Source organism: Rhagoletis zephyria, unplaced genomic scaffold (genome assembly GCF_001687245.7).
Source record: "Rhagoletis zephyria isolate East Lansing unplaced genomic scaffold, Rhagoletis_zephyria_1.1 Rzeph_scaffold_00613, whole genome shotgun sequence".
Classification (NCBI taxonomy): Eukaryota; Metazoa; Arthropoda; class Insecta; order Diptera; family Tephritidae; genus Rhagoletis; species Rhagoletis zephyria.
The window spans coordinates 83,483-99,005 of record NW_016157697.1 but is presented as its reverse complement, the minus strand read 5'-3'; the positions used below and the strand labels follow the sequence as shown (position 1 = coordinate 99,005).

Below are 15,523 nucleotides of genomic sequence, written 5' to 3'. Positions count from 1 at the left end.
TTTTTGTTGAAAACTAAGTAGTTTATATTTAGCTAAAATCTATTATAGCACAAAAAATTGTAGTTGAAATGGTAAGTTTATGAAAAGGCATTGATGAGTGGCAACAGTGTAGTAAGCAACACTGAGGGCTCCAGTAATCAACAAAATTCTGCGTATACAGACTGCGTTTAAGTACACGTTCTGCGTTCTCGACTAATTTCAGCTTTAAATCCGACACAGGGTGACACTCATATCGATGTGCTAGGGAATTTCCGTAAATCCCCACCCTGCTTTGATATATCCAACAAATAGTGGGTTAAAATTCCTAAGCCACTAGAGGCTTCCTCTTCCGGTTGCTATAAACAAAATAATAAACACTTAAAAATAAAGTCAAATCAGACAGACAAATCAGGAACAAAAAAAAATTGTAAACCGACGGATTTTTTTTTTACTTTTGTACACCAAATTATTTTCTTCAATTATAATCTTGCAGCTAATCTCGAAATCATGGAGGAAGTCGATGTCGCCACAGTCGATCAATACCAGACGCTTGTTCGCTATAACAACCCGGTGCTGGTAGTAAAACATCCAGACAAAAAAGGCGTGCCGACAGAAATAGTAAGTCTCTTATGAAAGATCATTTTGTTTCCGCCCTTAATTTTGCTATTCCTTGGCTTTTGCAGGAATTGAAGAGACCACTAACCGCTGGCGCTTTGTTGGATACTAAGCGCGAAACTGAGGAGATACTGAATTCCATATTACCGCCACGATGTTGGGAGGAAGATGGGCAATTGTGGCAACAAACGGTGAGGGTCGAGAGAAAATGCGAGAAGTGAACCTTTACGGAATGGAAGGTTAAGTAATAGAATAGGAAAATTTGTAACGAAATGTTTGAGGTTCCCAAGTTAGGTTGGAATATAACATAGGCTGTGTTCAGAAATGCATCAAACCAAAGCAACAGCCCCTTTTATTTCTAATTTATAATTGATGGAAATGCCTTATTTGCACAACGAAGTTCCAATTCGGCATTTAACCCTGACTGTTACTTTGGCTTGATTCATTTCGGAAAACGGGGTCATCTCTAACCTTTTATAGGTTTCAAGTACACCAGCCACGCGACAGGATGTCATCAATCTACAAGAGATGCTCGATACTCGTTTGCAGCAGACTCAGGCGCGAGAGACAGGTATCTGCCCCATACGTCGAGAGTTATATACACAGTGCTTTGGTATGTAAAGAAAAAGAAAACATATGTGGCAATCCAAACTCCATTAACTATTCTTATAGATGAAATAATTCGTCAAGTCACCATTAATTGCTCGGAGCGTGGTCTGCTGCTGCTACGCATACGGGATGAAATCGCCATGTCTATGGAAGCATATGAAACACTCTACTGCAGCTCGGTAGCGTTTGGTATGCGCAAAGCGTTACAAGCGCACGAGGAAAAAGAAATGCTGCGCGATCGTGTCAAAACATTGGAAACCGAAAAGGAATCGCTTGAAGAAATTATCGGCGATATGAAAATCAAACAAGAACAAGCTGAACGTCGCAATGCAGAATTACGTACATCCGAAGAGAAGAAATATGCAGAAGAGGTCGCCTTCCTCAAGAAGACCAATACACAACTCAAGGCTCAGCTGGAAGGCATTACAGCTCCCAAGAAGTGAGATGTTGAATAATGCTTTTTTTATACTCGTGCAATATGAAAAAGGAATTGTGTGCAATCTATATAATTTTGTATCTAATAAAATGTTTATGTATTTTCCCAGCTTAGTATGTCGTACTTAAAAATTGAAACTTTATTAATCAGCAGTAGGTGCTTCGATAGCAGAATTTTCTGTTTTCGCCGCATTCGACTCAGCTTCCATTTGCCCAGCATTTGACTCAGCTTCCGCTTGCCCAGTATTCGATTCAGGTTCTGTTTGCCCAGCATTCGACTCAGCTTCCATTTGTCCAGCATTCGACTCAACTTCTGTTTGGGCAACATTGGACTCAACTTCTGTTTGGGCAATATTCGACTCAACTTCCATTTGAACAGCAATCGACGCAGCTCCCTTTTGCGCAGCATGCGACTCAGCTTCTGCGTCATCTTGGCCTTCAGGCTCGTCCTCACCGATCTCATTAACAATAGGCGTAGGTTTGAATGCAGCGGCAGCAGCTTTTGTTGCCTTGCTGGTTTCCTTTGCAGCACGTTTTTTTGGAGGTTCATCACTTTCTGGCGTTTCATTTGTAACTTCCTCAATCGTTTGTGTATCTTCCACTTCCTCAGCACTCTCTTGTGGCAAGTTTGCGTACATTTGCAAATCACCCTCAGCTGGTAGCTTATCTTTTAGCTCCTCCATGCGTTTCATATACACTTCATAGACATGTTCCGCCATTTGTGTCATGTTATTCACTTCGTAAATACGTTGACGGTCTACTTCTTCGTTGGTTAAACGCTCAGTGGGATAAGTTTCGTCTGGCAGCAATTGTAGACGCTGCGGGCGTTGTGTTAACTGTAGTGAAAAGGTGAAGATTAGCTACGATAAAAAATACCTTTCCATTTTTATTAACATTTTCTTTTACTTACCAACTTGAATGTTTGCTGCAATTCAAAACAGTTTTTAAACAGCGACACCCGCCCAAAAATATACAATCCCAGTCGTGCACGACTCATCGCCACCACCAAACGACGCACATCGCGCAAATGACCCACCGCCTTTGTGCGCACCAACGATATGAGTATATAATCGTTCTGTTGACCTTGATACTTGTCCACTGTGGTGACTTTGTATGGCCAACCGATAAGTGGATTATTACCGCAACGCACATTGATGACATCGCGTATCAGATGCTTTTGTCCATTGTAGGTGGTTAAGATGGATATTTTTTCAGCGGGATAGCCCAGTAGACGCATATACATGTAAACAGCTACAACATACTCAGCCTCAGCGAGATTCTGTAAGTTTCAATAATTGATAAAACCAAAAAAAAAAAAAGTATTATAGGCTTTGCAAGGGATAAAGAAAGTGGATTATAAATGAGTAGCGATATTCCGCCTCATTGCGTAAGTCGTAAATTAGGCTAAATTGTACGACTCGACGAAATTGGCATTAGGTTTGTTCGTCGAAAATCAGCAAGAATTATTCAACACTCAAAATATCAGAGAGTAAGAAAAAATTCTCTCAAATTCTCTCTGATGTTGAGAAACTTGCAAATTTCTGCACGAACGCAAATTTGCAGGAATTTGCAAGTTTCGCTGCCAGCTGGCGTCCACGGTTGCATTTCAAACATAAAGAATTTTTATAGAATTTTTAAAATTCTTTCGGATGGCCAAAAACAGGATATACATGTATATTTCTTGTTGTTCTGACTTTCTTTAACATACATTTCAATTTCTTCATCGTACTAGCTGTCGGGTTTCTTAAATCGACTCTAGTTGCAATTGCATTCCGATTGCGAATACCATTTTTTTCAGCCGAATTAAGTTCAAATCATTGGAATTAACTAAATTAATTATATCAACAATTATTTACTTCCTTTTTTCATAAAAAAATCGCTCGTGTTTATAAATTTTTAAATTTAACGAACTAATTTATTCAAATTATTGTAGACAAAAATGCAACCATGCGCCACAACCACATGTTTTTCGTGTTTGCAAATTCTTGCTGGCAAAATTTTTTCCAGCAAGAATTTGCAACTTCTCTCCAAGAGAACTGTCACTTTGCTCTCACAATTTTTGAGTGTTGGATAATTTTTTGGTCTGCACGAACGCGATTTGGGCAAAAATCGTGATAATTTGTACAAATTCGTACAAATTTTTTGCTCGACGAACAAACCTATTGTCTACTGTCGTGTTGAATTCAGTAAACGACGAAGAGCGTAGAAAACTGTGCAGTGCTGCCAAGAATTCATTAGAATTCACTTACCTGATAGAAGAAAGGATTTGGCTCTGTTTCGCCCACACCATTGAAGTCCTCCACATTGATCAGCTGATAGTCATGCACAAATCCAGCATTTGTTTGCCGATACTCGTTGCGCTCCAAAATGTGCGTAAGATCGTCTAATTTCTTATAGCGCCACTTGTACAAGGAACAAATACTATAAGAAAGAGGGCAAAATATGGAACTGCAAACTATCTAAAACAACGAAAATTTAGCACACCCACCTTGACCTCGCACGACCCTGTCCATCCAAATCGACGGTGGGCACACCCAAACGCACCAGTCGCGTAAACAAACTCTGCTCCATATTCGAGTACTTTTGGAACGCCATATTTTTGATGACAGGCGGCAATTGATGATGGTCTCCGATCATAATCCAACGTTTCAACCGATTGTAGCCATCGAGCGGATTTTGTAATAGCAGCGGTATGAATGTTTCAATTTCCAATATCTGTGCTGACTCCTCCATGAGTATGTTGTCATAGCGGAAACCCAGATTTACTAACTCCTTGCGCTTCAACGCTGCATGCGTGCAAGTCATTGCAATGATTTTCGCCTCCTTTACAAGCAGATACTTTGAACGATCCAAACCGGTGCGCAGCAGTTCGAAAGCGCGGAATTCTTCCAACTCCGTGAATATATGTGTTATATAGCGGAAGCAAGATTTTGCTATTTCCATATATTCGTCATACGTTTTGGCCTTAAAAAGTGGTTGCGATGCATCGGCAAAGAAGCGTGTGAATGGAAATTCTTTTTCGAATACCGCACGCCAAGTCGCCGGCTCAGTGGCATCTGCAACGGCAGTGGCTTGCGTGAGAAACTTCTCCCAACGTGCCACCACATTGTAGAGATAGAAATAGCCGGCCGTTTCGCAGGTGTAAGCGTTGTCACCGAGCACATTGAGCGATTCCTGCAGCTTTTGTACCTTTTTGAGTAGTTGTAAGCGTTGTGTGAGCACATAATTGACACGCCCATAACGACTGAAGTCTTTCTCCGTCTCTAAGGCTTCTTCGCCATGACCGAGACGCAACAAATGGCGCTCATCTATGTCTAGAGCCATAATTTTTTCGAAGAGCTGATTCAGCGCCTGATTGGAATGTGTTACGATTAGTGTACGCTGATTTGGATGATTGTGATAGAGATTGGATATGATTTGGACAGCGACATCTGTCTTGCCTGTACCTGGAGGACCTACGACTAGCGTGAGGCCAGGTTGCATACCCGCGCGAATCGCTTCCAATTGAGTGGGTGTGAAGCGAACAGAGTTTCTGCAAGAAGACATTTGGTTATTGAAGATCTGGCCTAAGATATGACATTCAATTATTTGCAAACTATTATTTTTGACCGATTTCAAAAGGAGGAGGGAGTTATCAATCCATCGGGAAAAATTCTGTTTTTATGTACATATATTACGGTATATTTTATGACCACGTCAACCATTTTCGTTTTTAATCTAAAAGTTGGTGCCTCATGTGTGGTCCCATACTAATTTAGTTTAGTTAGAAATTAACGGTACTACTAAATTTTTATATGTGCATTTAAGCCGGTTATATTTTTCGCCTAAATATTACTTGTTGAAGAAAATAATACCTTTTTTTCGAAGTGGTCTTGTATCGAGTTGATCTAAAAAAGATTTAAGTTAATCAATTACGTTTAGCTGTGAAGCCTGGCCTGACTTCAACGCATAAAAATATAAATTTTAGAATTTTTCCATTTTGATCTTTTCCTTGACGATCATTATCTTTATCTTGATCGCCTTTATATTTTTATCTAGCCTTATATAAATGTTAAAGTTCATCTTTTCGTAATTTTTATGTATCTTAATGTTATCTGTATCTGTACCAGCCCTGTTGTGTTAGTATTTTTATCTTCCTCCTTATGTTTATATATACCATTATCTTTATTAGTATCTTCACGTTCACCTTTACGTTTATCTATACCTTTATCTCATTCTCAAATTTATATTTACTTATCTCTATTTCTATTTGTATCTTTAAAAAAAAAAATTCTTTATCTTCATCTTAAGCTATATCTTTACCTTTACCCTCATCTTCACCTTTTTATCTTTATTTTTATATTCATCTTCATGTGCATATTCACCTTTACGTTTATCATTATCTATATGTTTAACTTTGCCTTTATCTATGTAGCTTTATCTTTATTTCATTATCCTCACTAATTTTTGCATACTTACTGCTTGGGTTTATTTGCCACATACGGCCCACGACTTTCGAACACATATGGTTGTACCACAATCGCCTTTTCTAATGCGTTCTTCATCTTCGCATCCTCCTCCTCGTCTTCGGGCTCGTCGTCGCGTTGTTCTGGCACGTCTTCAAATATCAAACGGAATGGAGGTATGCGCTGTGCCATCGGCGCATCACATTTTATTTCATAACCAGGAAAGCTACTCTTCAGATGGTCGAAGTTCAGGAATGTGTCATTGAAATCTAAGCTGCGCTCCTGATTCGGCATCTGAGAATAGTGTGCTGCACCCGGATCACCATAGCCAAGTAACAAATCATGTAACCATGGCGGCACAACACATTCAGTATTCATCAGATGGCGTATAGTTTCCAGTACGGCTTTAAAGTTGTTCTCCTTTGGCTTGCGACGCATTATAATATTGAAACTCTCGTATACATCGTCGGAACCCTTTAAAAAGTGAAATCATTTTTAGTGACAAAAAAAGAATTGAGTTTATTTTACGCACATCCTGCAAACTGTCCATATCCAATCGATATTGATTCGAGTCCAACCAAACGCGATAGGTGCGTTGCTCGCCGGGCAATTGCGGTCGTGGCTCAGGGCCATCTTCAATGACACGTCCATTGGCATCCAACATGCCTTCCACCTCACAGCCACGCACGTAAACCAAGCCCACCTGCGGTATGAAGGGTTCGCGTGGATTGTATTTCGTACCTTTAAAGAGTTTGTGCTTTATCAATTAAATTTGCACTTTGCGCATCTTACTTATACACCATCGTACTTACCATATGGCTTTGTCGGCTGCACCGTTATTAAGAAGCACACATCATGTTTACGCAAATTTTCCCATTCCTCTTTAATCTCTTTACGCACTGACAAAGTCACCGAGACATCGGCGCGCACACGCGAAGGTTTACGCTCACCGATGTGCGGCTTCGTCACCTCAACCACAGCGAATGAGGCGATCGGTAGCGCCATGCGCGCCCAGCCGCCAAAGATAACATCACCATCCTCCGATTGCCAGGGTAGCATGCGACTTACAGCATCTTCAATGTCTTGCCGTATCTCATAGGTTGACTCCAAGCGAAAAAGATTGAAATTGCGCAGCAGATAATCGTGCAAGGTGAGAAATTGTAAATTTAACTTCGGCAGCGCCAAACAACCGTCACCCGAAAAATATTCAGATGGCACTACATTCTCATCCCAAATGATATCCTCTGTGGGATAGAGCGGCATTTCATTGAGTGCCTCGAGCTGTGAGCAACGACGTTCGTGACGTGTAATCAAAAGTTCCTTGAGAAACTCGTCATCGAGTCGATGCCATTGAAAGGGTGGTTCGAGCGTATCGGGTACTAAATTTAGAAAGGAAGCGATTTCCTTGAGTGCCTTGGCATCGAGTGCGCCAAAGTGACGGTGTAGCGCTTCACGAGTATCTACATTTGCGACATTGGATAGAGCGAACAAGCGCAAATCGGGAAATTTTGCAAACGCCGCACGTTGTAGTGAAGTGATTTTTTTGTAATGCAACTGAGTCATCTGGTGATCGGTAAGCGAATCGCCGGTAACATCGCTGATCTCGAAGCGGGTGTAGAATTTTAGCATGTCGAGGAGCTGCATGGGAAGAGGAGTAGGAAGTATGTATGTATATAAGTTGATTTGTTAGGTTATGGTTTGGTAAGAATTTAAAGTGAGAATAATTTAAGAGTCCTCTTCTTAGATTAGAGCAGTATGCTCAGGCAAGAGATATCGAAACAAGTAATGTTTGAGCAAAAAACGAAACCGACTTCAATTCTCATATAAAAATTTCAGATTAATGATTGGTCTTAAACCAAATTAGTATGGGACCACCTGTGAGGATGTAACACCTTTCCTTAAAAAAAAATTATAGAAATCGGTTAAGGCGTCACTGTAATTTACCAGCATTCCGTTAGTTTTGTGTCAATACCTTAAATTTTTCCTAACTGCACGCAAAATTAAAGGTTAAGTCCGCCCGAAACGCGTGATTCATATGAATTATTTATTGTTTTATGGTATTACTGTGAATCGTGAAGTTTAGTGAATTGTCATCAACCTCGGACACACGAAACCATCAAAACACCTCAACCGGCAATCGGCGAACTTTGACACCACCACACGCAACATTTTATTGTTATGTAATTTTTGGTTTTGCAGGCGGCACAATAATGCCGCAAAACGTTTAAATGAAGTATGCACTAATACACGTACATATATATTTATATTAGGGTGCATCACTAAAAAAACATTGCGGGTTTTCCGACGGAATTATACAATTTATTTTATTTTAAGGCTTCCGTCAAAAAATTTCGGAAAAATATTAAACATTATGGGAGTTGTGTCGATTTGAAAGAATGTGCCTCAAAATATCTCATTATTTTGATTCCGTTCAAAAAGAATTAAAAGAAATTGTATGCAAACCTTTTAAGCTTAAGCCCTTGTATCAGCTTAGATGATTTCTCGGGAAAATTCTTAAAAACGTAATTTTGTTCATAAAAAACTCGATTTATTAAGGTTTTTTCAAATAGGTCCAGCTCATGTAAATCTTAATATTTTTACGAAACAATATGACGGAAGTCTTAAAATCTAATAAATTGCATAATTCCGATGGAAAAACGGTATACATATTTTTTTTTTTTATTAAGTGTAATGCACCCTAATGTGTATTTATAAACATTAGACCGTACAACCTTACAAGCAAACAAAAAAGTTTGCCGTACATTTCTGAGTCGAAAGTATTTTTGCAAGGCAATTTCGAATTTTACCGAACCTCTAGACCTCTACGATTGTTCTTTCATACCGAAATTATACCCGCTTACAGCGCTCAAAGTTTTCCATATTATATATAAAAAAAAACACATTTTTCGTGATGGTATAGAATTCAATCAATATTTTTCGATCGGAAAACTTTGTTCCTCTTCAAAAAACTTCCAATAATACCCAATTGTTTATTTTGCCATTTTTTAATACTAGCGATTTTTTATGAGTTTCTTTCATTGAATTTTTTAGGGATTTAGGGGACCTATAAAAAATAGTTGATATTAAAAAATGGTTAAATAAAAAATTGGGTATTATCGTTGGAAGTCTCCTGAAGAGAAACAGAGTTTTCCGATCGAAAAATATAGATTTTCGAGAATTCTATACTATTTCTACGGCATTTTTTTCCTCATATTAAATACATAGAAAACTTTGAGTGATTTGAGCGACCTCAAAATATTTTATGATTTCAAAATAAATAAACGGACATAATTTTTTTTCAGTATAGAAAAAACCTACAGGGTGAGAGCATTAACATTCCGACTTTCCTTTTTTTATCACCCTAATGACCATACATTCGGCAATGCAAAAATTTTTTGTAAATACATACATGGTTCTACTGGAATAATCAAAATACTTTCTTAGCAAAATGATTTTTAGTGAGCTTTAATTTACTCATTAGGGCGGTACTTTAAGATGATAAGAACTTTGAAAAAAATGTATCCTCGAGACAAGAACATCCATACTTTACGATCTGACTATAAATACCGCAGTTATGACGAAAAATGTAAACAGGCCCGCGTTCGGTAAAAAAAATCGAAAATACTTTAGACTCAGGGGTGTACGGCGAACTTTATTTAAGGTGGTGGTGGTCTAATGTATACACATATGTGTGGTGTTAAAAACTAGCACACATTGCGGTGCCACCACAAAAGCACAAAAAGCGAACGCCATACGACACCATGCCTGACATTCCACCAGCCCTTAGAAAAGCGAACAACAATCGATCAGCCAACCAACCACAAAGCAATTGACAGACTACAATTGCGGCGGTGGCGAGTCATCGCGGGACTCCTGTGAATTAACTGCAGTGGTTGTGGCTGAAGGGACAAGGAAGTTAAATAAACAGCAGCACATGCGAGCTAAACATTGAAAATCACGTAACACGCGCAAAGTGGTCGTTATATTTATGCATACACATTAGGGTGGTCCTAAAAATATCCACATGATCTTTTTGTTCTACGTACAAAATAATCGACGAAAATGTTACCAGGACTTAAAAAATTATTATTTTTGGGCGAAATTTTTACTTTCACCACTTGAAAAAAAATTGTCTTTAAAGGGCAGATAAATTTTAAAATTTAAAATAAACTTGTTGAATTTTTGCGATTTAAAAAAATTTTTATTTCTCAAACCCAGGTAGCGATCCCTAAAAACTTGTTTAGAATTTTCAAACTGCGGTGGATGTCTTCCCATAAAAATTTGGATGTTGATATATTCGAGGACCACCCTAATGAGCATGTTTATATGAGAGAATACATATCCTTAATAGTCGGAATGTTTCTGAGAAATTCAAAAACTTTCCAAAACTTGTCGGTTGCTCGAGCCGCTGCTTGTTCGGACTCACATTGTCCAATAGTATTGCCAGTTTGCGAGGTTTTCAATAAGGGCAGGTCGATGTTGAAATGCAAAAGAACAAACTGTGTGTGGCGTCTGCTAAATATGTGAGAGCTCCATCAATGTCGTTTCCGAAAAACAGCTTATCAATGACGCCACTGGCTCGAAATTCATAGCAGTCTATTTAAGTGTGCTATACATAATCCACAAAGAAGGTGGCTCCTCTAAAATGGAGGGAAATGTTTTTTTTTTTTTTTTTAAACGCAAAGATACATACATATGTTCAAAACCGGAAGTCGGTAATACCACCAAAAGATAAAGCATCCCCAACTTGGTTGGCCATATTTCCCTCCCTTTTAGAAGAGGTGGACGGAGGTTGACCTGTATACCAGGTATTCAACATAAGCCAAAATTTTAGATAAAAAATCCGCACACACATTCTACTTGTCGATCTCAAAACTGGAGTTATCTTAACGCCGCGTTGTCTTGATTTGGTACCCTCGCGAAAAAAAAAAATGTTGAGCAACACCACCAGCTCCATTAGAAGTGGGAAGGACATCTCCGAGCCGTTTGATACCAAAGAAAGTTTCAGACAGAGCGATTGCCTATCGTTGGACTTCTTTAATCTGATGTTGTAGAAAATAATAAGAGCTGTAAAACTGAATCGCGCCGGTATAATATTTTATAAGAACGTCCAATAACGTCTGTTTTGCCTTTACCAAATTGGATATGGAAGTAAAGCGAATGGAGCTGTTGGTTAACGATGATCCCGCTGGTGGTAATAGAAGAGGAAGTCCTCCTGTGCGATGGAAAGACAAGCTGGAGAAGGAATCGGATTCATTTGCCATTTCCAATAATAAAAATAAACGAATGACGTGCTTTATTGAACTCGTCCAAATCGGTCAGGCAGTTACAGCGCCAAATATGAAGCAAGATTTTCGTGAATTTTTCGATACCTGGTAATATGTACCTGAAGGCTTATCGAGTTTTACCACAAACCATTGGAGAGTAGACTTTGAAGGGCAACTGTGGTATAATGCGCACAACTGGCATCACCGTTTTGGTTATAAATTTTTATCAATTGGACGAGCTGCTCTGTAGTGTAACTTGCCATGGTGGTTTGGCGACAGTGATGAATAATAAATATTAGGTTAGATAGAGGCTTCTCCTCAAATTGCTATACAAAAGCATGAATTTCGACCTCTCTTAGTAATAGGCTTTGATCTAGTTTTATAAGTCATTAGAGGCACACCAGGGCCCGAATCGCGGCATTCGATATCGAGTGATTACTCGTTTCGAATCGAATCAAACAAATTGACAGCTATTTTCAGCGCAATGAAATTTAAATGGGCGAAGCACACCTATCGAATGCCGTGATTTCAAAATCAAATTTCGATTATGCTTTTAAAGCATAAACAGACGGCAGCGTTGATCCGGATCAACTCGGCAATTAACTGCAGTTGATCCGGATTAAGTCCGAGTTAATCCGAATCAGTGCTGCCGTCTGCTTAAGCTTTAATTACGTTCGATTTGGGCAGATATCTTCAAATTGGGATGGTGATCGCTGCTCTAAATAGGGTTTGGTCAGGAAAAACTCTGGCTCTTCAGATAAATATAGTCGGAAGTCGTGTTGATGGTGTGTTTTTTTTTTAACATCTGTCTGAGGCTGGTTTTTTGACAAGTCATTTTGTATATACTTATAGTCGCAATTGCTCTACAATGCAAGTTCTATAGATGCAAAAACAAAATCCTCTGTGAAGGTCTTTTTACCCTTCTTCGGCTCACTATCCCGTCGGCACTGAGTTAATATTCCCGGATATCACTCTAGACTAAGTAATATTGATAAATTTTTCTCTATTTTGATTAGAATTTTGGCAGTTTTTTTCTTTGAGTGGCAACACTGTTTGCGACTCGTCATAGCCATAGTTAGCGGCGTGTAAGTCAAGACGACGGCACGCCACAAACACGGAAGTGGATTGGTGCCTGTGGGGCACAAATATAGGGCACAACAACTCCTTGAATACCGTAAGCGATAACAACAACAGCCCGCTGATGGTGGCGACGCTGCTGGGGACATTGCTATAAACTTTGCCGAGCATGAGATGGCTGGAATTGCAAGGATATTCTAGATATTTTTCAGTTTTGTTCGAATGGGAGTAAAGGAGTTTCTGTTTCTTTTTATTACTTGCTTTTCTTGTATCGAGTAGTTGCTTTTGTGTTTTACCCTCGTTTGCGATAACACAAATTTAAGCTTTAAAAGTTGATAAAGCAATGGCGATAGCAAGAAAGTTTGTGAGTAGCAAGTTTTTTTCTTTTCCTTTTACTTCGTTAATCTTTCTCATCAGAAACGAAACTTTTCGATTGATTTCTACGGCAGTAAATAATAGAAAATACAAATGCATTTCAAGCTGTTGTTGCTGTATCTGTACATACATATTTATGTAATAGGAAAAAGTATATAACAAATTGATAACAGAGAGAGTTGAAGCAGTATTTATTATTATTTTGATTTGATTGTCGTTGATTAAATTGGGTCAACAACTGCAAAGATTACAGGCCGCTTGGTGGCATGCTTGAGTTGCGCGCGGTTGCAGGCGCACGTGTATGTGTACGTTGTTGTGTGCGTGTGGCACGGGTCGCCGGCTGTGCCTCTATAGGCAGCCGGTTTCCGCTTTCAATCAGTGACAATAAGCAAACAGCAAGCAAGGAGGCAATTATAAATACGTAGCGACACAATGCGGCGCATTTTAAAGGTAGGCATAGCAGGCAAAACAACCCTGTAGGAAAAAAATTTGAACAGCGCCAGCTTTTAGAAATTCTCGAATTTGGTCTCTAGACGTCGCCAAAATTGACGGACATAAAAATAATTGCGTAGCAGGTCCCGTTAATCGGGACAAAAGGTTGATATATGAACTGATATGTTACCAACTCTTAGTGTTCCTGTGCGCTTTATATACAGTCATGTGTCAAATAATAGAAACATGACATTTTGCCAATTTTTATTTGGTTTGTTCAGTGTTTCATTTTTTTTTATAAAAATATAGCAAATTCTCTAACAAACACCATACAAGTCTAAACTTCAAACTTTGTAGAAAAATTCAAAAAAAAAAATTTGTGAACAGTTTGTGAGCTGTCGAAAAATTCGAAGTATACAATTATATAGCTCCTTAAATTCTAGCCCAATAAAGTGCAAGTTTCAAGTGGCCAAGAGTTCGCGTTGAGTTTAAACCATTTTTTTTTTTGCCGGCGGTATTATTTCCGAACATACTTTGTGTGGAAGAAAATGCCAGAAAATGTCTATGAGCATTTAAAAGGCAATTAATTGAAGTAACTCGGCCACGTTTTTTTAGTGCTTCCTTTTTCACAATAGACCGAAGTTCATAAAGAAGAAAAACGGCTTACGTGCGTGCTACACAAAAAAGGATTGAAATGCTGATGAAAGGCAGCTTCGCTTGATCGTTGAGAAAAGTTTGCATATCCAGTATTAGCACTGCAATCGATAGACCAGAAAAAAAAATTATCTTAAAAAATTTTGGGATATTCATATGTTTATCAAAGTTGAATTAATGAGCTCGATTGATCGCCTCTGCTACACTGCTGTCTTTCGAAGTTTCTAGGAGTCTTTAGAATTGGGTCTGAAACAGAGGTTCCCAAACTTCTTCTTTTCTCGTAGACCCCTTTCAAAAACTTACTAGTTTCGGAGGACCCTCAGCTGATACATTTCAAAATATTCCAAAGCTCGTAAAAAAATGAAATGTGAGGATCTTACTATATAAATTTGCATCACGGGTGATTTAAAAAACTAAACTCGGAATGGTCAAAATAAAACTAAAATATTTTTCTTCTATTATTTTTTATTTCTATTTATTAAAATCCAACAAGTTGTCTGCAGTGTCGTCTGCTCAGTGAAAGCAAGAAACTGGATAGACCTTCTGAGATTGAAGGCAACACTAGTCCATAGATTTGAGTATTGTAATTACCTCAGCCTGGAAGACCGAAGCACATTCCCCAACAGAAAAGTAAAGCTTATCCCCATTAACTTAGAAAAAAATCCCTGATCAAGGCCCAAAGTCAGGTTTGCAGACATTGGTGAAGATTCGACAATATGTGATGGAATTAAACCAGCTTTCAGTTTCAGGGAACTCAACATTATAGAATCTCTTCAACAAAGGTAGTGGTGGCATACTATCCTGTCGCATTGAAAATAAAGAAGTGCTTAAATCGCCGCGCTATTTCCGCCCCGCCCCATTCAGTGTTATACCAACATCCGGTTATTTTTATTCTGCAGGAGACCTTTAAGACTTGCCTACGTATGAAAACACAAAGTGGCGGTAAGTGCAGCAGTGCGTCAAGAGCACTATACACCACTCAAAAAAATTAAAGTTAAGTAAAGAGGCTATCAAGCAACCATTTTGGTTCTTTATTATCGAAACCAGATAAATTTACGTGGACCCCCACTTACAACTCATGGACCCCCATATTTTTTCCACACCAACGTAGACCCCTGGCAAGTCTCCCGTGGACCCTGGTCCACGATCTCCTATCTTGGATACCTTTTAGCAATTTGAGCTTTCTATCTGTTCTTCTAACTGCTGAACGGCGGAAATTCGAAGAATACACTGTCCACGCCACTTCCACAAGTGGTCGCAAAACGGATCATCATAGTGTTTGAATTCAAATACATAGGTCTGACTTGGAGAAATATGTCCGCTAGCTATCGATGGCGCTGTCTAGGTCCACGTGCAATGAGCATTATCCTTGTTAACGCGCCACTGTACAATGCGACCTTCCCCGGCTTTTACCTACCAGATATGGGCACTGCTTCAATTTTATTAATCCTTTTAGCCAGGTTTTCCCAAAATATGTAGATATTATACCACAAAAGTGCCCCAAACACGAAGCCTTGTGGAATACCTTCGGTAATTTCATTCTTCATCTATTTCATACAACAACATTCGGCACTGGAAATAGCTTCGTATTAACCTAAGCAGTTAGCTGGATAAGCCAGCTTCATCTAATCTCTC

The 15,523-nt window shown here is 38.9% G+C and overlaps 2 protein-coding genes across 2 annotated transcripts in view; one reads left to right on the top strand and one right to left on the bottom strand.

Moving 5' to 3' along the window:
• Nucleotides 1-224: 224 nt before the first annotated feature.
• Dnali1 (Putative inner dynein arm light chain, axonemal Dnali1) lies at nucleotides 225-1,647 on the top strand. The gene is made up of 5 exons (XM_017613111.1): nucleotides 225-406; nucleotides 473-597; nucleotides 663-785; nucleotides 1,075-1,207; nucleotides 1,267-1,647. The coding sequence occupies exons 2-5, from the start codon at nucleotides 487-489 to the stop codon at nucleotides 1,644-1,646; spliced, it is 747 nt and encodes a 248-aa protein (XP_017468600.1). The 5' UTR covers nucleotides 225-406; nucleotides 473-486; the 3' UTR covers nucleotide 1,647.
• A 62-nt stretch (nucleotides 1,648-1,709) lies between these two features.
• Nucleotides 1,710-15,523, bottom strand: part of LOC108360707 (intron-binding protein aquarius) — a 39,036-nt gene continuing 25,222 nt past the window's right edge. Inside the window, exons 5-11 of the mRNA XM_017613108.1 lie at nucleotides 6,896-7,721; nucleotides 6,616-6,824; nucleotides 6,097-6,557; nucleotides 4,127-5,170; nucleotides 3,888-4,059; nucleotides 2,549-2,917; nucleotides 1,710-2,474 (exon numbers count right to left, since the gene is read on the bottom strand). Coding sequence (XP_017468597.1) covers nucleotides 1,782-2,474; nucleotides 2,549-2,917; nucleotides 3,888-4,059; nucleotides 4,127-5,170; nucleotides 6,097-6,557; nucleotides 6,616-6,824; nucleotides 6,896-7,721 — 3,774 coding nt within the window. The 3' untranslated portion in view covers nucleotides 1,710-1,781. The remainder of the gene's footprint in view (nucleotides 2,475-2,548; nucleotides 2,918-3,887; nucleotides 4,060-4,126; nucleotides 5,171-6,096; nucleotides 6,558-6,615; nucleotides 6,825-6,895; nucleotides 7,722-15,523) is intronic.